Source organism: Prunus persica, chromosome G3 (assembly GCF_000346465.2).
Source record: "Prunus persica cultivar Lovell chromosome G3, Prunus_persica_NCBIv2, whole genome shotgun sequence".
NCBI classification, from domain to species: domain Eukaryota; kingdom Viridiplantae; phylum Streptophyta; class Magnoliopsida; order Rosales; family Rosaceae; genus Prunus; species Prunus persica.
Genome location: NC_034011.1, coordinates 15,837,054 through 15,862,639, shown reverse-complemented (window position 1 = coordinate 15,862,639; position 25,586 = coordinate 15,837,054). Strand labels below are relative to the sequence as shown.

At 37.7% G+C, this 25,586-nt stretch overlaps 2 protein-coding genes across 16 annotated transcripts; both read right to left on the bottom strand.

The window, feature by feature from the left end:
- Window positions 5,852-17,279, bottom strand: LOC18782462 (chloroplastic group IIA intron splicing facilitator CRS1, chloroplastic). Of its 15 annotated transcripts, XM_020560285.1 has the most exons (14): window positions 16,219-17,279; window positions 15,090-15,618; window positions 14,807-14,937; window positions 13,913-14,257; window positions 13,667-13,823; window positions 12,178-12,470; window positions 12,023-12,082; window positions 10,473-10,651; window positions 10,320-10,381; window positions 8,982-9,812; window positions 8,734-8,893; window positions 7,836-7,971; window positions 7,199-7,300; window positions 5,852-6,439 (listed from the first exon to the last, which is right to left on the bottom strand). In XM_020560285.1, exons 1-8 carry the CDS (start codon window positions 17,125-17,127, stop codon window positions 10,535-10,537), a joined length of 2,541 nt encoding a protein of 846 aa, XP_020415874.1. In that variant the 5' UTR covers window positions 17,128-17,279; the 3' UTR covers window positions 5,852-6,439; window positions 7,199-7,300; window positions 7,836-7,971; window positions 8,734-8,893; window positions 8,982-9,812; window positions 10,320-10,381; window positions 10,473-10,534. The 15 variants fall into 15 exon arrangements, with proteins under 15 accessions (XP_020415874.1, XP_020415878.1, XP_020415875.1 ...); XM_020560289.1 differs by lacking the exons at window positions 10,320-10,381; window positions 10,473-10,651 and adding an exon at window positions 11,576-11,737; XM_020560286.1 differs by adding an exon at window positions 6,935-7,069 and having other exon boundaries at window positions 8,982-10,651.
- On the bottom strand, window positions 17,994-22,610 carry LOC18783760 (delta(7)-sterol-C5(6)-desaturase). Its single transcript, XM_007215737.2, has 3 exons — window positions 22,182-22,610; window positions 20,395-20,700; window positions 17,994-18,652 (listed from the first exon to the last, which is right to left on the bottom strand). The coding sequence occupies exons 1-3, from the start codon at window positions 22,399-22,401 to the stop codon at window positions 18,360-18,362; spliced, it is 819 nt and encodes a 272-aa protein (XP_007215799.1). The 5' UTR covers window positions 22,402-22,610; the 3' UTR covers window positions 17,994-18,359.

Here is a 25,586-nt window from a genome sequence, read left to right as displayed (position 1 = left end):
TTGTTGCTCTCCATAGCTGCATAATGAGATACGAAGGGTGGAGCAAATGAATGTGAAGACGGCATAATGGGACATGGAGGTGAAGCAAATGAATGCTGATACTAAAGTTAACAAAAAGTACAAAATTCTTGCCATGTTGATAAGAAAAATGCTTCTACTGTTGTGTTGGAAAGAAATAAAGGGGAATACTTTTGCCTCTATGCTTTTGTTTTCTTCCTCTTCTTATCTCTATGCTTTGTCTTCTTTTCCTTCTCAATTTTGCTCTTCTGACAATTTTTATCCACTAAAATATTCAAATTTTGTGGTTGTGCTGTCATCCTTGCTAATTCTTATGTAAGGTCCTCAAATTGAGGTCCTTATTATAGAATTCTCGTTTTTTTATTTTGTTTTAATTTTTAGGAAAGCCAATAATTTTGAATATGTCAATAATCACTTCTCCATATAATCTTTTTATTTATTTATTTATACGAAAATAAAAATTACAAGACAAACCCTCTAGGACATGGAGGCCCAAAGATGTCAAAGTAAAACGAGTTTATAATAGAAAGGGAAAGCCCAAGTTCCCCAAAGTGGGGAAGAGGGCAAACCCTGGCCCAGATTAGCCAGCCAAGGCATTAACTGTTTACAAGAGAATTTTTTTTTTACCAAAGTTTACAAGAGAATTTTTTTTTACCAGACCTAGGGGTAAAAAAGAAATAGTGACTTTCCCCTCTAATACAAGCTAAGTCATGGAGGTAAATAAAATCCTTAAAGCCAAGGGACACACCCCACTTCAACCCGACGGCTTGAAAACCGGATATGAGAAGGTAAAAATTTAGGTTTAGTTGCATGGGGTGAAGGTCCAAGAAGAACATGAGCATATGAAAAAGGGGGTGGAGTGGGAACCTAACATGCTCTAAATGGGCTGGCGAAAGAATTAAGGAGCCCTGAGGGATACCCGCACCAGTGTACATATTCGACCCCAAAGGAAGAGAATTGATCCCCAAGTTGTCGGGAACACATCCTTTAGTGAGAGCCTTAAGTATCTCGTAGCTCGGTGGGACACCACTAGACTTGGGCCAAATCTCGTGCCTCGACATGAAAATAGCAAAGATGAAAATAGTACTTACTGGGTCGTAGTAAGAAAAAGGGCCTTCGGCAAAGTTCTCAAATGCACAAAACACTTTCCTCTCCCTTCACGCCTAGAGCTTATATGAAAAATAAAAGCAAAGTATGAACGGTTTTACGAATGAAATGTATCTCTATCGACCGACCTTTTATAGCAGAGGGTGTAAGTTGTAGGGAAAAATAATTCACAAAAGTCACGGGGATAAGGTTTTTTTTTTTTCAAAAGCAAAGATAGGACTCGATACGATCGACTCAGATAATCGCCTAAGGCTCTGGCAACAAAGCCTGGTCTGATATGACCAATCAAGGCTATCTTTACTCAACTTATGCGTTTCCCTGATAGAAAGCTGCATGCACTTCGACAAAAGACAAAGAAGGGCAATAGGTGTAAGCAATAAGAGATGCAAGGTAATGAGTACACCTACGGGGCTAGACTTGTTCATTTTCTCACGCAAAGACTAGGTTATGGACCGCTTGAGAGTCGGTGGAAATGAAAAGGAGAAACTGAAGGCGCACGGATCTGGAAGGACAGCTTAGGAGTATTGGGGTCTGCAAGGTCAGCTCAAGCGCAAGCGCGAAAAAAAAGTTAATAACAAAAATAAAAAAAGTCATGGACACCATGGATAAGTTAAGAAACAGAAGGCGCATGGGTCCTGAAAGACGGCTCAGGGGTATTGGGGTCTGCAAGGTCAGCTCATGCGCAAGGGCCAAAAATAATAATAATAAAATAAAAAAGTCATGGACAACTTGGATCAATTGAGAAACCGAAGGCACATGGGTCCAGAAGGACGGCTCAAGGGATTGGGGTCCACAAGGTCAGCTCAAGCGCAAAGGCAAAAAAATAAAATAAAAAATAAAAAAAAAGTCATGGACACCTTGGATCAATTGAAAAACCGAAGGCGCATGAGTCCGGAACGACGGCTCAGGGGTATTGGGGCCCACAAGGTCAGCTCAAGCGCAAGAGCCAAAAAAAAAATATATATAAAAATATAAAAAGTCATGGACACCTTGGATTCGTTGCTCAGGGGTATTGGAGCCCGCAAGGTCAGCTCAAGTGCAAGCACCAAAAAAAAGAAAGAAAAAAAAAAGTCATGGACACCTTGGATCAGTTGAGAAACCGAAGGTGCACGGGTCCGGAAGGACGGCTCAGGTGTATTGGGGTCCGCAAGGTCAGCTCAAGCGCAAGCGCCAAAAATTTAACAAATAAAAAATAAAAAATTCATGGACACTTTGGATCAGTTCAAAAATAGAAGGCGCATGGGTCCGGAAGAACAGATCAGGGGTATTGGAATCCGCAAGGTTAGCTCAAGCGCAAGCGCCAAAAATAAAATAAAAAAAGTCATGGACACTTTGGATCAGTTGAGAAACCGAAGGTGCATGGGTATGGAAGGATGGCTCAAGGGTATTGGGGCCCGCAAGGTCAGCTCAAGTGCAAGCGCCAAAATATAAATTTCATGGACACCTTGGATCAGTTGAGAAATCGAAGGCGCATGGGTCCGGAAGGACGGCTCAGGTGTATTGGGGTCCGCAAGGTCAGCTCAAGAGCAAACGCCAAAAAAAATATTAATAAAAAAATAAAAAAAGTCATGGACACCTTGGATCAATTGAGAAACCGAAGACGCATGGGTCCGGAAGGATGGCTCAGGGGTATTGGGGCTCGCAAGGTCAGCTCAAGAACAAGCGCCAAAATAATTTTTTTTTTTTTTTTTATAAAAAAAGTCATGGACACCTTGGATTAGTTGAGAAACCGAAGGCGCATGGGTTCAAAAGGATGGCTGAGGGGTATTGGGGCCCGCAAGGTTAGCTCCAGCGCAAGCGCAAAAAAAACAAAAACAAAAAGTCATGGCCACCTTGGATCAGTTGAGAAACTGAAGGCGCACGGGTCCGAAAGGAGTGCTCAGGGGTATTGGGAACTGCAAGGTCAGCTTGAGAGCAAGCGCAAAAAAAAAAAAAAAAAAAAAGTCACGAACACCATGGATCAGTTGAGAAATCGAAGAGGCATGGGTCCGGAAGGACAGCTCAGGGGTATTAGGGTTCGCAAGGTCAGCTCAGGCGCAAGCGCCAAAAAAAAAAATAAAAAAAAGTCATGGACACCTTGTATCAGTGGAGAGACCATAGGCGCATGGGTTCGGAAGGATGGCTCAGGGGTATTAGAGTCCGCAAGGTCAGCTCAAGCACAAGCGCCAAAAAAATAATAATAATAAAATAAGTCATGGACACCTTGGATCAGTTGAGGAACCGAAGGCACATGGGTCCGGAAGGATGGCTCAAAGGTATTGGGGCACGCAAGGTCAGCTCAAGCACAAGCGCCAAAAAAAAAAAAAAAATTTAAAAAGAAGTCATGGACACCTTGGATTAGTTAAGAAACCGAAGGCGCATGGGTTCGGAAGGATGGCTCAGGGGTATTGGGGCCCACAAGGTTAGCTCCAGCGCAATCGCAAAAAAATAAAAACAAAAGTCATGGACAACTTGGATCAGTTGAGAAACCGAAGGTGCATGGGTCCGGAAGGACAGGTCAGGGGTATTGGGAACCGCAAGGTCAGCTCAAGCACAAGCGCCAAAAAAAAAAAGTCATGGACACTTTGGATCAGTTGAGAAACCGAAGAGGCATGGGTCCGGAAGGACAGCTCAGTGATATTGGGGTCTGCAAGGTCAGCTCAGGCGCAAGCGCCAAAAATAAAAAATAAAAAAAAGTCATGGACACCTTGGATCAGTTGAGAAACCAAAGGCACATGGGTTCGGAAGGACGGCTTAGGGGTATTAGGGTCCGCAAGGTCAGCTCAAGCGCAAGCGCCAAAAAAAAATAAAAAAAGTCATGGATACCTTGGATCAGTTGAGAAACCAAAGGCACATGGGTTCGGAAGGACGGCTCAGGGGTATTAGGGTCCGCAAGGTCAGCTCAAGCACAAGCGCCAAAAAAAAATAAAAAAAATAAAAAAAAGTCATGGACACCTTGGATCAGTTGAGGAACCAAAGGCGCATGGGTCCGGAAGGACGGCTCAAGGGTAGTGGGCCCTACAAGGTTAGCTCAAGCGCAAGCGCCAAAAAAAAATATATATTTCATGGACACCTTAGATCAGTTGAGAAACCGAAGGCGCATGGGTTCGGAAGGACGGCTTAGGGGTATTGGGGTCCACAAGGTCAACTCAAGCGCAAGGGCAAAAAATAAAAAAAGACATGGACACCTTGGATCAGTTGAGAAACCGAAAGCGCATGGGTCCAGAAAGACGGCTCAGGGGTATTGGGGTCCACAAGGTCAGCTCCACCGCAAGCTCCAAGAAAAAAATAAAAAGTCATGGATACCTTGGATCAGTTGAGAAACCGAAGGCACATGGGTTCGGAAAGACGGCTCAGGGGTATTGGGGTCCGTAAGGTCAGCTCCACCGCAAGCTCCAAGAAAAAAATAATAATAAAATAAAAAGTCATGGACACCTTGGATCAGTTGAGAAACCGATGGCGCATGGGTCCGGAAGGACGGCTCAGGGGTATTGGGGTCCGCAAGGTCTGCTCAATCGCAAGAGCCAAAAAAAGAAAACCTTGGATCAGTTAAGAAACTGAGGGTGCATGGGACCGGAAGGATGGCTCAGGGTATTGGGGTCCGCAAGGTCAGCTCAAGTGCAAGCGCCAAAACACTGACTTGAGCGTCAGAGTGGCTTTTGCAAGTACTCACCCTATTTCCACCGTTTGTCCTCGGGAACGCAATCCGGAGTTCTTTTTGAACCAAGAAAGCGTGCGGGCTTCAGTCAAGAACCTGTGGAGGTATTTCTTCTTGAAAGAAATCCTGCTCCAACGGATACTGACTCACAAGATGAACTAAGCTGCCAGATGTCTTGAACTACTAGATGAACACTTCACTTGATCGCAGCTTTCTTCTCGATACAATCTCTATTAAGTTTAGCATCTCCTTCGACGACAAGCTTCTTCCATCCACTATCTATAGCAAGGATCAGCAGATCACACAGGGCCAATCCTTCAGCTACTGTAATAGTGACCTCTCCAATTTTCTTCTCTCCAGCTAATAAAACATGACCATCACAGTCCCTAATGACAAAGCCAGTAGAACCATACAGGCCTTGGACTGAACCATCAAAATTGATCTTAACCCACTCCACTTGATGGCCAAGTCATTAGAAATCTTGGCTTTAGATTTATGATTGCTCCCAGTATTCCATACCAATTTGAGTGGCAATGTGGATACATCTTGCTGCATGTGGAGTAACATTTCGAAACCAGCAAGCAATTCCCTGGCATCCCAAATTTGCCAACAAACCAATTGAGAGTTGGTCTAGGCCATGGTCCTGAGAGTTTGTAGAAAGCTTAGCTAGCCAAAAGAGAAAATCATTGTCCTGACTTAGGAGGAAGCGAGGCCATACAACCCCATAAATTCTTCGCAAAGGTGCAGTGTTCAAAAAGAAGATCCACAGTTTCCGGATGGCTTCAACAAAGAGGACATTCAGGGTTCATCTGAGGGATAAATCTGTGAAGTGTACATCTAGCTTTAGTTTCTTCTTAATTAGCTGCCAAGCAAAGATTTTGACCTTGAGGGGAATGGTTAACCCCGACATTTTTTCAGCAGCGGGGCTTGGGGATGGGCAGGGTTCTGCTGCCTTTGGAGCTTGTAAGCAATCTTAACAGTGAATTGCCCATAGGGGTTGGGACCACAGATCATTTTATCCATATAATCAGTTAAAGTGGTTTTAAGCGATTTTAAGGAGTGATTTCTGAGAAATCACTTCCAAATCAGTTTTTGATTCTAACACGTGAATTAATTTCAGTTGGGTAATACAAAGACGAGCTGGTTGGCCAAAAAAATACAAATACGAGCTGGACTGTATCTATAATGGAATCTGCTGTGCAAGGTGTTGAAATATTACTTGGGAGTGCAAATTTGGCCGGCTTTAGGCATACAAAACCTCTACATCAAGTAACTGGAAAATAAGCTAGATAACATAGTTAGAGGTCTTGTAAGCATACTAGCAAGTTAATGGTCAAGGTTCTTCGTTGTAATAGGCATGATGTGGTGGGTAGGTTGAATGATACTCATAACTGGGAGGAGTTTGAATTATAGACGTACTGGGGTGGAGATGATTGATAGTGGGCAGATTGGGGAGAAGATGGGGGTGTCTGACGGGCGTAATGGGGCGGAGAGGGGGAACTGAGTTCGCTTGTTATGGGAGTGGCAGCAAGAGTTTGATGCTTGTCTACACTAACTTCAACCAACTCCTGTTCCTCGAATGACCGGAAAATGGGGTGCAAGTAGGCATCGGCCAAGTATGACTTCAAATTTAGGTCAGGTTCCGCAGTTTGCTCCATTGTCTTTTGCCATTGCTTCCTGAAGAGGTAACAAGGAAATAATTTCCATCAGAAATTTGATGATAAAAATAATTTCCATCAGTAACAGTCAAATGACCTCCAAGAAAGTTTATAGCTCATAGCATACTGATCCAGCACAAGAATGATACACTAACAATATCAATTCAACTTAGGCACATCAGAAGGGGCCTTGATTAAGCTATAGCTTCTACCATAAAGTGCATTGCAAACATCTGACTAAGTCACACAAACAAATAACCAAGGGACTTTGTAGAAATTATAAAATTAGGGCATTTTCCATTGCCTAACACTGAAGAATTGATTAGACTGAGGAATATCAAGAGAACCTTGACTGTATCAGCAAAAACTTCAACCATACAGAATATTGTATTGTGTAGATTGGTTACATTGACTTTGGTTAACCTTTTGCTAACATCCAAGAAAAGAGACTAGTAGAGTACGTAGAACAATATATTTAACAATTAAATTTGAAATGTTTGCTCAATTTAAGTACATATGAAAACACTATCTTTGTAGTTGGTTTTTTGTCTGGATGCCTTTCGAACTTAAGCAGGTTATAGTCTAGCCAATTTTGGAGCCTATCTCGCTTTCTCGCAAGTTTGGCAAATTTGTTTGCTTTGTACACTGCCTGAACGAATAAAAGCAACAATTACAAATAAAAACCAAAGAGAATACGTCCAGCTATTGTATATATTGTTCAGCAATCAAACTCCTTACTAGTAAGCTTATTTATCCACAAACAGAAAAAATTTAGTACCTGATGACAAAGATAATTACTCGGGTGGTTCGTCTGAAAGAAGTGGTCCACAGTTTCTGATACTGAGCAACCAGAGACGTGTGGTATACTCCTAACCACTACCTGAAAGAAATAAAAGAAATAGAAGGTGAAATATAGCATTAACCTTGAAGTACAAAGAGATTTTCAAACAAAAAGTTAAGAATATATTCACTTTACCTGATCAAACTGTCAAATAAGAAAGAATTACAACAAAATAAAACATTAACACAATCAATTGAATATTTTTATCGTCCGTATAAGAATTCGATCAGATTATGAATCACGTGAGAAAAAGGATTTTAGATCCTGATAAAATTAAGACTATATTTTTCTAAGTAGCAGCAGTATTTATGTAAAAACATTTCCTGAGATGGAGTCTATGAGGGGCAAAGCAGGGAACAGGAACAGCAACACATAGTCATGCAGGTTGCACTTCTTAAATTTATGACTGAAGATCATAAAGATTCATACAAGCACCTATTCACCCCTAGAAATAGAACCACACTCTAAGGAGGTAGAAATGCAAGCAAACTGAAAGAAGGTGACTGGTTCTCCTCAATGAAAAACATGCTTGATAGGTTTACACAATTATGTGGTAATTGATGATTTTACTCACTGTGAACTGTTCTGCACGCCTGCGCTGTGAAGCTAAGAATTGTAATCTCATTGATGCTACATAGTCATACTCCTTGTATAACATGTAACAAGTCCAGAGTGTGAACAAGTATTCCAATCCTATGTGGAAAAAAAACCTGAAATGTATAGATTTGAACCCTTTAGTAAAATCTGCATTCGTATATGATAAATGATAAAATCGAAAACAATTGCAAACAAACAAAACAAAATAAAAATATAGCGGCAGATACCAGATCTTTGATTTCAAGATACAATCATAATTCTCCCTCCTTCCACCCTAAATACGTTCATCATTATTGTCTTGAACTATTAGTCTCTTTTCCTTTCTTTTTTATTTTTTACATTTTGATTTTACATGTGTCACAGTACACCATGGCTAATATATATAACAATGAAATCCATTGAGCAGAAAACACTCTAGTACTTGCTTATTTAACAAATACTTGGAATACCTTATAGTTGGTGAAACTAGAAATAATATCACTCCTATTATATTATTGGCTCAATCTATTTTTACTGGATTAATAGAATCACAACTTCAACTATCCAAATAAACAAAGAACTATCCAACTAAAGGAATTTAGGCATGTGTTAATGTTAAATTCAATATAACAATCCAGGTACAACAATATTCTTCTCATCTATGCGCTATCATCGGTAAGTAAATAATTACTGGATGTATGTGTTGAACATGAAAAATTAAAAAAGCATGCATAACAATGGTGTTATTTTGACCTTCATTTGCTCATTAATATCAAGAACGTCATCTTTTTGATGCATAATTTCAATTAAAGAGAAGTCAATACTGCACCTCATACGTTAATCAGTTATCATCAAATCTGAATATTTGTAAAAGTATAAAAGAGTTGCAGAGTTACCTTATGGATTTAGGGAGCACATTTGATATAGAGAGTTTATCAATGTCACTCAAAAGTCAAAACTAATTCTTTCCTTGGGAAAAATAATGTTCCACTTGATACATTGACTGGAATGAGAATAAAGAGTGCTAGGACCGTCATTGGAACAAAAATCTTCAAGCTACAAGTACAAGGCCAAAAAAAATAGTTTAGTTATGATTATGCCCATGATAGTAAGCATCTACTTATGTGTGCTAATTCGTTGTTACCTGCAATCAGAGGTAGCATCAGCAATGGAGTCAAAATAACTCTAGTTAAATATAGTCATCCTTCTAGACAACAGGATTTGTCTTAGCCTCTTTTAATCTTCTCTGGTGCAGGTGCATGCGGAATTAACTGAAAGAAGATTCAAAGTCATTTCCTTGTGAAAAGCCATTGAATTCAAACACTCAAGCAAACAAAAAGAATATGTACATTTACAGAAACATAATAACTTCACTTTCCATATCTGAGTTCTATTTCTGGCTTTCTTAGCTCCACGGAGAGAAAAATGAAACTTTGTTGCCTGTGTTTGTTTCTCCTTCGCTCTATTGCAAATGTCCTCCCCTCTCTGTCTGCCGGCTATGATAAGCAATACCTGAACTGCAGTAAAACATTTTGGTGCTCAGGAATAGATGACAAGACATAGGATATCCATTCTGGGGTCTCCACCGGCCAGAGTACTGCGGCCACCCTGCATTTGAACTAGAATTCAAAACCGATGGCCCTGAGATCTCAATCATGTCACAACGTTACCAGATTTTTGGAATCAACAACATAACAGACTCTCAAAGTTGCCTTAGCAGATTTGTGGAGCAATACTTGTCCAGCAGGCATTGTCGTCAATACGACTCTGGATCACCGCTTCTTTAACTAAGCTTCTGATAGTCATAAGCTCATACTGTAGTGTGGATGCCCTTCAATTCCAGAGCTTTCTCCCCAGTCAATTGATTGCGCAGTAAATGGAAATGGCACAGGCAACTTCAGCTACTACGATGTGGCAAGGAACCTAACATCAGCAAGCAGTCGTTTGGGCATGTGGAACAGCCGCGTCAACGTTCCTGCAGATTAAACGGCATTGTTAAATCTACAAAACAATCAAATCAGTCTGGCTGCGGTTTTACAGGGTGGTTTTAGATTGTTGTAGACAGCAAATAATAGTCTATGTGATGAGTGTACTAGATCAGATGGGCAGTGCAGGTATAATATGAGTTCAACAGGATTTTCATGCTATTGCCCTGATCAGCCTTATCTATCTAAATGTCCAAGGGTTCGGATAAAACCAGGTATGTCTTCCTTGTTCTTTTAAAATTCATTTTGGAATAGGAAATTCATCCTGAACTAATGAATATGCAGGTCAACCAGCACAGTTTCTTGCTTAGATTTGAAGTTTTAGCTCTCGAGTTTTGGGCCCCAAAACCTAAAATCTAAGTTTGTACGGTTATTCTATACTTAAGATAATTAACCCTATAAAAAATGTGACTGAAAATATAGAAAAAATATGATAAAAACATGCTGCCAGTTGAAGGATCTAGCATCCTTCAGTCAAAATCAACGGGCTAGTGTACCGGCCTCCTACGCTGCTCAACCGGCACTGCATCCGAAATAATTCTTTTAACTCGAGACGTCACTGTAGAGAGAATGTATTTTTAACAAAATATTGGAAGAAAGTGAAAGCCATAGCATTTAAAACTGAGGGATTTAGGTCTCCAAGGGATTACTACTGGCGAGGAAGAACAAACGGTAAGGAAAATGATTTTGGTAAGTTTGTGGTGCATTCAGATTAATCCCTCTGATCGGCCATCCATGAGCAAGGTGATAGAAATGCTGGAAGGTAGCCTTCAAACCATGGAAATTCCTCCAAAGATATTCTTGGCTTCTCCAGCAAGATCTCATCATTCTGGCACAACATCGTCATCTCAATAAAATCAATGATTTAGAAACAGAAATGATGTTCCAAATTGTTCAAAAAAATACTGCATGCAATGTAATTACTATCAAGTTATCAAGTAGCAGTAACTGCAGGTAAATTCAAGTCTTGCAACCTGAATTGTTAAAGCAAAGGTGAATGTCATACAAATGCATTACAAATTTACAGTGAAGTCCTCAGCAACAATTAGTTTCAAGTTTACACGATAAACTCAAGATCCACATGAAAAAGTAGTTTTTGTTTGCAAGCCCTTGGCAAAAGCAATAAAATTTTGTACTGACACGACTCTCACATCCTTTCTATTTTTCTCTTTCAATTTCAAGAAACTACTTTCAGGCCATCGATCAGTACTTTCTTTTTTTTGGCAATATAAAATACAACAATGCTTTCCGATAACAAAAGTAAAACAAAAAAAGAAGAAAAAGAAAGTCCAAATTCCTTATTAAGATGCTTAGAACAACCGATTTAACCAGTGATTGGATCACTGAGACCAAGCAGATTATGGGGATTCAGAATGCAAGCAACGGATTTTATAAATTTTCTAATATTAGGAACAGATAGGATTTATTAAGAGAGTTTAAATGGATCTCATAATCTAACTGAATGACACAACTACGCTTAACCTGGCGGAGAAAAATCACACTAGGCAGGAACATTCTAGTGTATTATTAAATACATCATGTACAATCAAGTGAACTTAAACGAATTGGCTCAAGCTTTTCTCCAAAAGGTTATAAAGAACTGACCTAACCTTTTTCTTTTGTAGAGATATAATGTATCTAAGCTAAAATCTGGTGTACATGTGAACTAGTCTATCATAGTCAAATGCTTGGGGAATATATGATACGAACAATTTAGCAGACTAATACTTTGAGATTCCAAGGCCTTACTTACTGGTAAAGTGAATTGATGACTGAGAAGAAATTTCTGTCCTATGGCAAATCCACATGAAGGAGCCGAAAATTCAAGGGAAACAGCATGATACATCAATTAGTCAATAGTATTTCAAACTTCAGATTCTCTTTGATCAACTCCTCTGCTTTTTTCCAGAGTTTCCTGCCATTCATGGGCTCAAAATGATTTTAGGTTCATCTTGAAGTTCTTACTAATGAGGCAACGCATGAAACAAGTCATATTAGATGTCTAACGTTTGGCATAAAAGTTTTAAAGTGAGGAAAAAAAAAAAAACAAAGAAACTTGCTGACAATGGAACAAAGATCGAAGAAAGTTAACTCATTTAGGATTTAGTTAGGATTTGTAAGGCGCATTAGACATAACTTGAAAAAGATGGAAGAGTAAGCCTCAAGCACGTTGTTTCAGGAAAAAAATTGAAAATCTTACCAGTTTGAGTTTCAAGTCTAAGGTTGCTTGCTGTCTCTGGGATGCAAAAAACTTGAGTGACTGAGATTGAAAAGAAGGAAGTGAATTAGTATTGGAAACAGTAGTATCAAACAAAGTTAGAGAAATAGGAGAATGATAGGAAAACAAGATCTTACTCCAATTCTCTGCATTTCAAGAGATCTATGCAATGCTTTTCTTTTAGATAGAAGATTCCCCCCTGTTGGCATTAAAGGCCGTCGGTAATTTTTCCCACGGTAAATAATAATAGCATGGCCTTCTTTTAGCTTATCCACTGAAACTAGAATCCCACCGCTTTCTGCTTCAAGCAACTTTGCAGTGTGCATGACCTGTCTAAACAGTTTCTGCATCGTAATAACCTTGACTACCTCTCTGTGCTTCCAATGCTGATGAAGACCTTCCATTACACCATTAAAAACCCCACGCCTGCCTGAAGCCGACAATGAAGTAAAAAGGTAAGATATAAAGAACAACTTATCAAACCAGGAAGAACAAGATTTAAATTAAGCCTTCAAATTAGAACTAGTGCCCCTTCCAGACAAACTGTTAAATAACACCAGATATATATCATAGGGCTCCGAGAGATTTATGAAAACATTATTAGGAATACATCAATAGGAATAGGCAACATATCATAATCAAAAGGAATTCTAATGAATGTATGAAGAAAGGAAAAGCAAAGCAAAGCGTTGTGTCATTTGTGCTGCTTTTAAAATAACAACCTAGCTCTCTCTTAAACTTTAGTTGCAGACTGCTAAAACATCTATGAGTTGGAACCTCAATGTGGCTAGGAATTTAAGATCTTTAGTAATGAGAATCTGATTTTGTTCCCAGCCTGTGAAATGCAAACATTTTTTTTTTTTTTTTTGGGTGATACCCAGAAATTCACGAATCCCGTTTTGAGGACACAGCTTTGAAACTGGGGCCCCGCCCAACCCTACAATCTTTGGGAGGCAGGAAACACTAGCAAATAGCTAGCCTGTGGTGGTTTCGAACCTTAGACCACATGGAGCAAACCATGGGCCTGACCATTCCAAACTTTTTTATTTTTATTAGATGAAATCGAACCATAATTCAGAAGCAAGAAGAATAAAATCTGAAACAACAATAAATGGTTATACACATATATATAAATTAAATTGCAACAATCAAGAATAAACTATTATCTTATTAAAAATAAAAATAAACCAAGGATGGTTTGGGCAGCAAAAAGATAAAGCTCCATCAGCCATAAGGAATCCATTGACCAACACATATTCTATATATATACAGTTATCCTCTCATCCAGATGCCCGCACGTTATTACTGTGTGGATGCCATTGTAAATGGGGAGGAAAACAAGGGGGGGTAGGAGAAAATACATGGCGTCCGCACCGTAACAACGTCTGAACGTCCGCATAGGAGAATTTCTATATATATATATATATATATATATGTATCCTTCAGAAATTTTTACTTTCACATGACCCAAATAGTGACACTAAAAGTGAAATTCCTTTCAAGTTGTGCTATGGGACTAATGTGTAGTCTATATAAATATAACACTGAAGATAATGAATGTATGGAGAATAAAGATTACAGGGTTAGAGCTATTAATGTTTAAAAGTGATGAAAGTTTCTCTTTACCGAGCACCAAGCAACTATGCATCTTCAGTCCTACCGTTCGTAAACATTCTTTCTCTTCTTCAGTCATCATTTCCTGGTCAACATCCTGCTCAGCAGGTGTCCTTTGAGAATTCAACTTTGATAACTCATTTGTTGATTTCTCTATTTTCTTGTTTAGCTGAAAAAACAATAACAAACTATTATGAATGACAAAACAATTATGAAAAAGAAAAGCGGTAATGAATGTTTTATGAGTTAGAATCTTACAATGAAAAACTTCCGTTCTTGATTCCTCAGTTCCCTCTCTAGTTGTTCCTTTTCAGCTTCCAGCTTAATTTCGACATTCTTATTTTCTTTTATAAGTTCTCCATACTCTGTTTGGATATCTTGGAATTCTGATAATGTTCCAACTGTATTCACTAACGGTTCACCAGATTCACAAAAAGTTTCAATTGCTTTTTGGCGTGCATGTTCTTCGTAGAGTTGCCATCTTGTGAGCTCCACTTCCCTTTTTGCTACTAAATCTGCAACCCCACAAGGAAGGAAGTCCTTGCCTCTATAAAGTAATATAATAAACTTATTACGTAGTATCAGAACTCCTCCTGTGAGACACTGCATTAATAAAAATTACCTTTAAAATACATTTATATTTCACAAGCAATATGCAGAAGTTGCAATGTAGAAATGGAACATAGACATGCATGTCGACCAGCGAAAAAGTTAATTTCATACAACTTGGTGGAAAAGAGACAACATGATACCCAATGACATAGGTACAAGTAACATGAAGGACATGCCCTCAAAGTGCAAAAGAGAAAACAGCTTCAGGTAGGGATGAATGAAAAAAAGAAAGATTTAAGCCAATACGTACTTAGTTGAGATTAAGGCTTCATTTTCTTGTTGAGATTACTGCTTAATTGAATTTATCTATTATGGCTCAAGCTTGGTGAAGCTATTGTGATTTTTTGTTGAAAAGAAGAATTGGCAATTGTGAATTCAGATCAGGCGGATAATTGTTCAGGAAATTAATAGGTGGGCAATTTTTCCCACAAGAGGTGAGTCATTAATATACACCTTTAATTACCCAATACCGATATGCATAAGTAAGGTTTTCAAAAAATAATGGATGTCATGTATGTGCATATATTCTCTTAAACTTGCCCTCAGCTCATATGCCATTTGCTCGTTGTTTGTGTTCGGAACTCCGAACTTCACAGCAATCTTCGCTATAAGACTTTTCTCCCACAATTTTAAAATGGCAGCAGCGAGGCCTTGAAGTTTTCTGTTCCTTCCTTCAGAAATTAAAAAAAATTAAAATTATAAAAAAGGCAAACAAAAGTAGAGAAGTTGAGTACATAGAAATGTATGCATGCACCACCATGCATTGCCAAGTATGGTCCATTTTTGGGGAAAAATTGACATATAACAGCAGGAAAGGTAATACCTAAGACAAAATGAGTAGGTAATGAGCGAGCAAACTTCCTCAAGAATGTTAGTTCATCATCTGTCAGCTTTGATCTAGTGTGTGGTGGGCAACGCCTAATTGGAGCTTTGAACCCAGGAACCACTTCCGGAAGCAAGTCCGCATCTACTGGCAAAGGTTTGTGCATCCACCAGTCAATGAATCGAGGTCCCAAGCCATCCAATAATCTATCTGCTTCCTTCTCATATAATGACCTACTAGTTGGTTGGCAACTCATACTGGTTTCTTGAAAGGTTCCACTTTGAATACAATCCTCTTCTGCATCCTTTCGGCTCATCTTTTCATCCACAGGACTTTCAAATGATTTATATTGATAACTACTATTTTCTTCCAAATCCGGCTGCATGTGATCAGAGGACAATGTTTCTTGACGGTCAGCAGAGCATGGGCGCATCTTCGGAAAAAATTTTGAACTCGACTGATAATTGCATCCTCTATAAATTACAAGTGTATCTTTCTTTCCCCAAACAACCATGCCTCCAGTCTTGGTCTATATATGAAATATATGCACACACACACACACATATATCATCATCACTGGAAACTGTAATAAGAACACAAATATATATACAAGAATTGAACCAGCATACGAATGTTGATCAGTTAATACAACTCTCATAATAACTCTCTAATTTTGTAAGAAGAATCCCAACAGGCAAAAGTCCCACGCTACACGAGCTGTTATTGAAATGAATCTCTAAGTACAATGTTCTTCAAGCAGACAACTAAAGTAACTGAACATAAAGCATATATTTCAAAAAATGAAATGCTGCAGAACAACAATTAGATGTTATGCCAAGATAAAAAGTACTTTTGGCATCAAGTAGCATGAAACTAAAGCTTTCCCATATCAGCAGATAAATTTTGGCTAATGTAGAATGACTTCAGTTACATTATATTAGTTAGTGTTACTCAAATCTTTGAACAGTAAAGCTATGTTATTCTAGAATATAATTCTTCCTATTAATTATACATTAAATATGAAGCCACTACAATCAGTTTTGTTAAACTCAAGAAAATGATTAGAAATTGTCAGAATATAACATTCTCTGCACGAAAAAAGAAAGTAAAGCAAAAGAACAAACCCAACCTCAACTATTTCTTGAGCTCTATGCATATTCCGGCAGAGAGGCACATCAAATTTGACCATGGCAAGTTCATTTGTTTTCCAAATGAACTTTATATCATCCACAATGGCTTGAGTGACCCCAGCTTTCTTGACCTTCACCCATTTCCTCATCTTAGCAGCCTCAGCTCTCAACCTCTCAAGCAACTCTTTCTCGAGGCTCAGTTCGGCTGCACTTGCCACCCTTTTCTTCTTTATTCTCTGAAAGACGATCCTTTCATCCCTCTCCCACGGCATTTTCCCGCCAAATCTCGAATCCGCAGCTTTTCCAAGTCCCTCCAAACAACCACCAATTCCAAACTCCACAAAATCTTTGTGGGTTTCATCCCATTTTTCATTTTGTCCAAGTCCCTCCAAGGAATCCCAAATTCTAAATTCCCCAAAACCTTTCTGGGTTTCATCTGTTTTCTGGTTTGGTCCAAGCCTTTCAATGCTTTGGACAATTTGCTTGATTGCTTTATCGCCTCTAATGCCAACTAACTTCCCAGCCAGCACAGTATCCGGCTTTTCGGCTTTGGCATTGTTGTGGGTCTTCTTGTTTCGGGGTTTTGAGAAGTCAATGACTTCATGGGGTTGAAGAAGAAGAGGACCCTTCATCCATGGAGCTGTGGGCGCCTTAATACAAGCATCAGTGCTTGAATTAGGCTCTGATGGAGCCTTCGAATTCGGGGTTGTCGTGGTGGAGCTGAGTGAGAGAGAATTGGGAGATTTTGAGGGAATTGGGTTAGTTGGTTTGGGGTTTTGTGGAGGTTTTGAGTTTAAGGCAGATGAGATGGGATTGTATGAATGGAATGGTGGGTTTGAGTGAGAGGGAAGATGATGGGTAATGTTTGGTAGAGTGGAAAGAGGAGTGAGAAAGAGAGTGGCAGGCATAATTTGTTTTTGAGGGACTGGAGGACAGGGGAGAGTGAAGTGAGGATGAAGTCTCTCTCAGTTTCTTATCTTGAGTTTTCTCCAAGAACTGGTCATGGTTTGATCATGGGATAACAGAAAAAGAATTGGATATTTTGAGATAGTTTGCATTTTGGGTTTGGCAGCTTCTATTTGCACCGGAGATGTGGACCTCATAAGCACCAAAAAATAACTCCAAAATTAGGAAATTAGAGGTGGTAATTCGTGTTTACTTTAGTTGACCCGTTTAATTGATTAATGCCATCAAATTACTCTCGGTCCTGCTCACTTATGGACTGAGGACATGTTAGGATCTAGCTCTTCGATTAATTTAAGGGCACATATAGTTAGTAGTTTAAACCCTCATTTATGGTTCTTGTCTTTTTTTATACAAACAATATTAGGGAAATGGAGAATTCAACCTAGGACTGAAGGTACAACGATAAATTCTCTTAACCGATTTAGCTATAAGTCCCTTACCTAAATTGAGTTTCTATTTTCTAAAAATCAAGTTACTCATGTTTGACGTTAACCCCGAACTGTTTGTTATTCATGTTAGTTAATGATGTCATATTTTATAGAATTCAAGTTGTGTCATGTCATGTCAAAAAATTGTCACTCCTACCCTACTTACCAAATTAAACTTTGGTGGCCTCTATATGACCTCTATTATTTGAAAGTCTAATACATAAGTTACCACCATGCTCACCTAATCTTTCAAGGACACCTTCCCTGAAACCCAAAACAAGTTAACCTCATTGTTCTATGCAACATCTACTTAGTATAGAGACTGTTTCAAAGGTTCTATGCAATGTTGTACAATCAACTTAAGCAAAGATGCAATCCTGTTGTTCAAAGGTTCCTTTCACTCATTTCCACAATTCCATTATCTTCAAATCTTAACAGAAAAATTTCCGCAGCACATCTCTAATTCCAGTCAGAAAAAAAATCTCCAATTAAGAAAACTCCTAATTCATTCGAAACATGCCCCAAAAGTTCACAACTGCAGTTTATTTCAGTGACAACATGGGCTACGGGATTTAGGACCAACTGAATAGTTATGAAGGAGATAAAGCCCCTCCTAATGATGAAAACATCTTCTTTGCCAGCTTCTATGTACAAGCAAAGACCACATACATGAAAAGAAACCCAACCAGCATAGAAAATCAAAGAAAAATCAAAGCTGCATAAAGGTAACCGACGCAGTGAGTTCATCATAAGACCTTTAATTCGTCGTCAATAGGATCACGAAGCGTTCCAAACATCCAATCCATCCATATTGTATAATGGCCATAATTATGGCGGTAAGTTGTATGATGTATGGTGTGGTAACCAGCACCCATGACAGGCCATATTTTGGCATGTATGCAATCGTGAATGTTTGCTGTCCATATGGCCTCGATAAATAGGAGCGCTATGTGGGTTGTAAAATGCATTGGCACAACAAACAGAGCTATAACATGTGGAACTGCCTGCAGTATCCCATCAATTGGGTGAAAAGCCAAACCTGAAAATAACACATCCAAAATAGTCAGTAGCACAAAAGTAGGAAACAAATTTCGACGCCTGATAGAAAGGTGGAGATTCAAAAGAAATCAAGTATTCAAACCTGAAGGTAATAAAGATAAGTTGAACATATTTAATTTTATGAAGTGAAAACCAGTAAATTTTCTTTCTTTCTTATGCTTTTGGGTGATCAAGAAAAGTGAACCACTACATAGTGCACGATAGACTAATCCATATAACGATAACAGCCATGTTCATCAAAAGCCTTGAGTACATGCAGAATGGACCAAAAGACAAGTAAGGGACAAGCTGTCCACTGGAGTACATAAAATCCATAACCACGTAGCTTCTATAAACATAAAAAAACAATCTTAAATGATCCCAAGCAGAATGCAGAACAGCTAAACAAAGCACCATAAAAAACGAACTCTATCCCATAATCCCCCCACTTAGAATAGACTTTTTAAATCGCTTTCATAAATACAAACCATACATGGAATATTATTACCTGAGTACTATCAAATCCAAGTCCACTTCATTGTCAATGCATGGATTGTTTTCTACAACCTGATGTTGGAACGGCCTTAGTAGCATAAGCATAATATCAGAAGCCTATGCCATACCAAATTCTAATTGGTGAGAATAAGGTTGAACTATTGGTCAATCGGTGACTCTGGGGGAAAACTTGAGGACATTCAAGTTTTGTTAATCCTAGAGAGAGAGAGAGAGAGAGAGAGAGAGAGAGAGAGAGAGAGAGAGAAGTTTGCAGACGAAATGAAAGATGGTACATCATTAGCTTGTTAAGCTACCAGAAAGAGTGGATGTAAATGCACAATTCACCCAACTCCACAAATATGAAAACTAGATATCATAAACTGTTCAGTTTTGCTTGATAAAGCTGAAAGGCCAAGGCCATAACATTGTGGGAATGGTATTTGTATCAATAAATTTTCAACAGGGTAGCTTTAGAAGAAAGAACAATTTAAAGTGTACACACATTTCATGTAGTTCATGCTTCTTACTGTTCCAGAAAGCAACTGAGAATTGCACAGTTAATTTCCTGAAAGCAAATGAGAGCTACAGCCAAAATCGCTTTGAGAGAGAACAAACATCTTAAAATATGAAGAAGAAAAAACATGAAAAACAAGAATATTAATGGAATTTTATTTGCACTCCAAAAGTGGCCTCTTGCACTTAACAGTTATTAATTACTAACAGTAACTTTAAGAATATTAACGGAATTTACATATGGAATAAACAAGAAGGGATTATAAAGTGTGAAATGTCTAGAATTCATCTATGGCATTAAAAGTCATTTTAAAAAAAATCCGGCACATGCTTAAGTTGGGGCAGAATAGATAACTCAATTGGCAGGATAGAAAAAATTAAAAAAGATGATAATAACATTGTATATGGCGCTCCAGCATGAGATACACACGGAAGGAAAGGTGGCAGAGCGCGAGAGAGAGAGAGAGAGGGAGAGACAGAGACAGAAAGAAAAGAAAGAGTACAGGAAAGAGCATAAGAGAAACATGCAATCTCATGAAGTCCGCCAAACATTTTTCACATATGTAGTAACAAAAATAATAAAATCAGGTCATAAATCAGAAATTACTAAAATATATGTGCACATGCTTGCATCCAATTTAGATAGATGAGATAAATATAATTTTTTTTCAGTTACAGATGAGATAATATTAAAATTGGCATAAAGCATGAAAGCAGGGTAGTTTGACAGCTTACCAGCAAATGGAGAGAGGGTATTCTGCTTGTTGTAGATGTGGTGTGTAGCATGAAGATATTTATACAGAGGTTTTATGTCATGTAACTCTCTATGCATCCAATAAATTCCGAACTCCACGAATATAAGATAAATTGCTAAATACATCAGGTATGCAAGCCAACTGACATCACTTATTCTTGAGAAGCACCTTGCCCAGCCATTTTCAACCATGTACTCAGAAATGGTTGGAAGAGCACTGTACCAAGGCATGGCCTTCATGGCAACATATATTTGCAAAAGCATGGCTTTATTAGAGGGAATGGCATCTGCAATGAAGGAGTGAAATGTCAATCTGTACTAAGTGGGAAGACATTTTTTCCCTTGTTTTTCAACATTCAAGAAAGCAGAATTCCAGGTTTCAAGTGTCATGAAGAGTCCCCAACTTTCAGTCATACAAATAAGCGTTCATACTCACTCTTCAAGAGTCCTTATAAGTATGGATTTTGATGTTCGAAAGTTATTCCTACCCGTTAATTGACTAACAAAAAACAGTTTCAGGGTACTAGCTACTTTAAAGCATGTAGTGTAGGATCAGTTTGTACTTGGGATTACACAAAAACCAACAAAATGGTTGTACAGAAGAAATCCTACAAGTCAATAAACAAAATAGCAGAGGATCAATAACCTTGTAGTGTATCAGGTGAATGTATGTCGATATTATTTTCTTTTTCCTTCTTTTCTCGTCTCAGAACAGTTTTCAATCCAAACAAAAATTTTGAGAAAAAAACAAAATTACAACTCCTGACACACATATAACCATGTGGGAAAATCAAGAATTCTGCAGAATGGTAGACTGAAACATGACGGGTTCATTCAGATAAATATTGTCCACACTGAGCATTTACAAGGGATCATAAACACGTTCAACAGTGAAAGAACTCAAAAAATAAAATAATATATTCATCTCATCCTTCATGTTTTCTTTGATCTGGGAAACAACAAGCTCGCACCATCATAGCCAAGTAGCCAAACTCTGTTTTTTTTATAAAAAAATTACACAAGCCATAAATGAAACAGAGCTTGAAAATTAAAAAGAAAAAGGTCAAGAAAGAAAACAAACAAAACCCATTTCATATCAAACTTTTGAGCACGTCAAAAAAACGCAGTAACTCAAATTTGACTCATCAATCAATATCAACTAAAAAGCTAAGATACAGATCCGTCGTTGTACATTAGAAACAAGTTGAACTAAATATTCCACCTAATTTCACTGTGAATCAAACTGTTCCACCTAATTCGTAGAAAACCCAAACAGATTCAAAAGTTCTGAACCAAGCAAAACCAATCTGCAAATTCACTAAATATAAACAAAACATAGCCCAACTCTCACAAAATATAAACTTCCAAAATCAGAAATGAAAATGAAAAACTGAAAATAAAATGGAAAATAACAAGAAGAACAAAATAAAGTTTTAACATATGGCATAGACCACTCCCATCAGTCCAGACTAAGCTAATTCACCAAAATAAATAAATAATAAATAATGGAAGACAAAACAATGTGCTGGTCTGCAACTCTGTTTTCTGATGTTCATATAATTTCCCTTAAACCCAAGAGAGAAAGAGATTCAGAATCAATAACCAAACAGAACCCATCAAATTCCAGACTCATATATCCCATCCCAACAACCAAATCACCACAAAACAATCTTTTTATTATTTTTAAAATAAAAAAAGTCAATGCCACTGAAGAATGAGAGAGAAAAAAAATCAGAAAACATATATGCAGATGTGTTTGTGTTTGTACCTTTTGGGATATAAACGCTGCGTTTCAAGTAGTATATGTAGAAGCACCATAAGACGCCGGAGACGACATAGAGCAAGGTTCCGCCGAGGTAGTTGCGCAGCCATGTCTGGAAGAAGTGGGGGAGTGGGGCCCACAGTCCATTAGGCACGAGGCTGCCGAGCACAATGCGGTTGTAAAACGCCGTCTCCTCCAAGAACGGGTTCAGGTACGTGCCGTTCATCTGCACGATTGTCCCGGCGATGGGTCGCAGGAGATTTCAACGACACAGAGAGAGAGAGAGGGTAAGCTGGAGTTGAAGGATAGTATACTATTGTGAGATTCCTTTTGTATGTTTTTATGGATTTATATGTTGTGTTCCAAATCAACCAGAGAAAGGTAAGGGGACGGGGAATTTTCCCTTTTTTTTTTTTTTTTAATCTTTCTTATTGATTGAAAGAAGCGATAGTATACTAAATTCAAATACACTATATGAATGTTAGAATTTAAACCTACAATTTTACCTGAAAAAATAAATACTCTAATCCAGTACAGTAGTTGGTCTTTTGCTAGGAAATTTCCCTTATGTTTAATGGTTGCTACAACTTTTTATGTGGCCCAGCTAGCACCGTTTCCAAAACTTTAAAAAAATAATTAAATAAAATTGGAATTTGAACTATAAAAACCAAACGAGTTCTGCTATTTCTATTTTTTGCCTTATATCCTCACAAAACATGTAAATTTTAAAAAATACAATCTTATTTTTTTATTTATAATTATTTCTAAAATATCTTTTAATTATTAATTAAAAAAAATACTATGTCCAAGCAACTCAAAAAATAAAATAAAATAAAAAATACGCTCAACCTTTCCCGTCCCAACCCTACCCCCTCTATCTACCATAAGCTCTACCTCTCTTTTTCAAAAGTACTGCTATTTCAACCCCATCTTATTTTCCCATTATAGAAAATAGAATGTCATTATAGATATTCCTAACCTCAATACCAAATACAAAAAGTTATAGATATTTTTTACCCAAATAGCAAATAGTTGCATGTATGTTTGTTGAGTGAATCTATTCAATGCATAAAGGGAATCCTAGTCATTGGAATTCGCAGTCCATAGATTTCCCATTCATACCATGGTCTCAATTATTATATTCTGGCAAACTAGAATTGATTACACTCCACCTGATGCATATTCAATAACGTCATGTAGGAGACGTACTTTTTTATGCTGTGCATTATGAATCTGGCTTTGAAATAAAAAGGCAAAAACAGTGGGTTGGCAGAACTTCAGGTCCTGGTGATGAATGGAGAGAAGTCGATCAGGTTATCAGAATTGTTTAACTGATAAGTGATCGGGTTTATTTTATTTACTTTTTTCTTATTCTCTGCTGATAACTTTTTTTTGTTGTTGAGAAAAGTGGATCACTTTAGACTTTTTGTCGAATTAATACTCGATAGGCATATGCATTTTAGATTAATCTAACGTTAGGTACATTTATAAACTTGATCCACACGCATACGCGTGGTTGATTAGAATTCAATTATGAATGGGCCCAAAGATGACAACCCAGCGTTCACGCCACGGGTGACACAGCTGCTTGATTTACGCATTTGGGACCATTTTTTTTAAGTCTTTTCCTATTACGTGGACCGTCATATATGGTCCTTAGATGCATACCCGTATTATTAGCCGTAGGATTAAATTGAATTGTCCGGATTCGAAATTAAGAGAATATTGCTACAGTTACTGAGCACAACCCCAACCACTTTTTACTCAACAAACATTATTAGGGGTGTACGTTGGTTCGAAACCAATGAATTTTTATCAATCCAATCAAATCAAATCAATCTTTTATTGGATTTGAGATTTTACAATTCGGTTCAATGTATTTGGATGTCATGATCCAATCCAATCCAATGTACAAATTGGATTGGATTGGAAGATCGATTTGTAAGAAAATATGATAATTGCAAAGATAATCGTATAGAATTCAATTCGATAGAAAATATTATTAAGTATATACTAAATAGATATAAATAAATTTTAGAAAACAATATATACTGAATAGACATAAATAAATTTTAGAAAACAGTCAAACAATATAGGGTAAAATATTTTCTAATATATTTTCATTATCCAAAAGGTAAAGAAATAAAATCTTAATTACATAAGATTTGTACAAAAGAGAAAGAAATAAAATCCTAATAGAATAGGAAATAAATCTCGTAATCAAACTAGGATCTCGTCAGCACTCCCCCTCAAGTTGGGGTAAAGATGTCACGCATGCCCAACTTGTCAAGCGAGTTGAGAAAGACACTGATTGAAATAACTTTAGTAAGAACATCTGCTAACTGATACTCGAAACTTATGAATGAAAAAGAAATAATCTCAGCATCCAACTTCTCTTTAATAAAATATCGATCAACCTCTACATGCTTTGTACGATCATGTTGCACAAGGTTATGAGCAATCACAATTGCAGCATTATTATCACAATATAAATCCATGGGTTTATGTGGCTCAAACCCAAGATCTCCCAACAATCTCCTCAACCACAATAACTTGCACACACCTTGAGCCATCCCACGATACTCAGCCTCGGCACTAGACCGAGACACTATATTTTGTTTTTTACTTCTCAAAGTAATAAGATTACCATCAATAAATGTGAAATACCTAGACGTAGAACGTGTAACAATGACTGAAACAACTCAATCAACATCTGTATATCCTTCCACATTCGTATGACCATACTTGAAAAATATTAACTCCTTGCTAGGAGTTACTTTCAAATACCTCAAAATATGCATCACAGCACCCATATGATCTTTATTAGAAGAATGCATAAACTGACTCACTACACTCACTACATATGCTATATCAAGACGTGTATGAGCTAAATAAATCAATTTTCCCACGAGTCGTTGATAACACTCCTTATCAGTAGGAACTTGATCAGGATATAACTCCAACTTATGATTCTTTTCACTAGGGATATCAATTGGTTTACAATCCAACATTCCAGTCTTTGCAAGTAAATCCAAAACATACTTTTTTGGGACAGAAAGGTACCATGCTCAGATCGGGCAACTTTAATCCTAAGAAAGTGTACTTCAAGTCACCCAATAACTTCATCTCAAACTCGGAAGCCAAATACTTCTGAAGATTTTGCATTTCTACCTGATAATCTCCAATCATAATCATATCATCAACATAAATAATTAAAGTTGTCAATTTACCTTTATGACGCTTCAGAAACAATACATACCCAAATTTCTTCATAAATGTAACAAACTTCCCAAACCATGCTCTTGGAGAGTGCTTTAATCCATATAAGGATTTCCGCAGCTTACACACAACACCCTCCTTAGAGGTCACATGAATACCAGAAAGAAGATCCATATATATTTCTTCAATGAG

What these genes read in the sequence shown, in the direction of transcription:
- LOC18782462 (XM_020560286.1), bottom strand. Translation starts at nt 17,127, where the DNA reads ATGCCTGCCACTCTCTTTCTCACTCCTCTTTCCACTCTACCAAACATT. An exon ending in TTGAAATGCAGAGAATTGGA is followed by an intron (nt 12,083 to 12,177) that starts GTAAGATCTTGT and finishes TTTCAATCTCAG; the next exon opens with TCACTCAAGTTTTTTGCATC. An exon ending in TAGACTTGAAACTCAAACTG is followed by an intron (nt 10,652 to 12,022) that starts GTAAGATTTTCA and finishes ATGTTGTGCCAG; the next exon opens with AATGATGAGATCTTGCTGGA.
- LOC18783760 (XM_007215737.2), bottom strand. Translation starts at nt 22,401, where the DNA reads ATGAACGGCACGTACCTGAACCCGTTCTTGGAGGAGACGGCGTTTTAC. An exon ending in CAGCGTTTATATCCCAAAAG is followed by an intron (nt 20,701 to 22,181) that starts GTACAAACACAA and finishes CCTTCATTGCAG; the next exon opens with ATGCCATTCCCTCTAATAAA. An exon ending in TACCCTCTCTCCATTTGCTG is followed by an intron (nt 18,653 to 20,394) that starts GTAAGCTGTCAA and finishes TGTTATTTTCAG; the next exon opens with GTTTGGCTTTTCACCCAATT.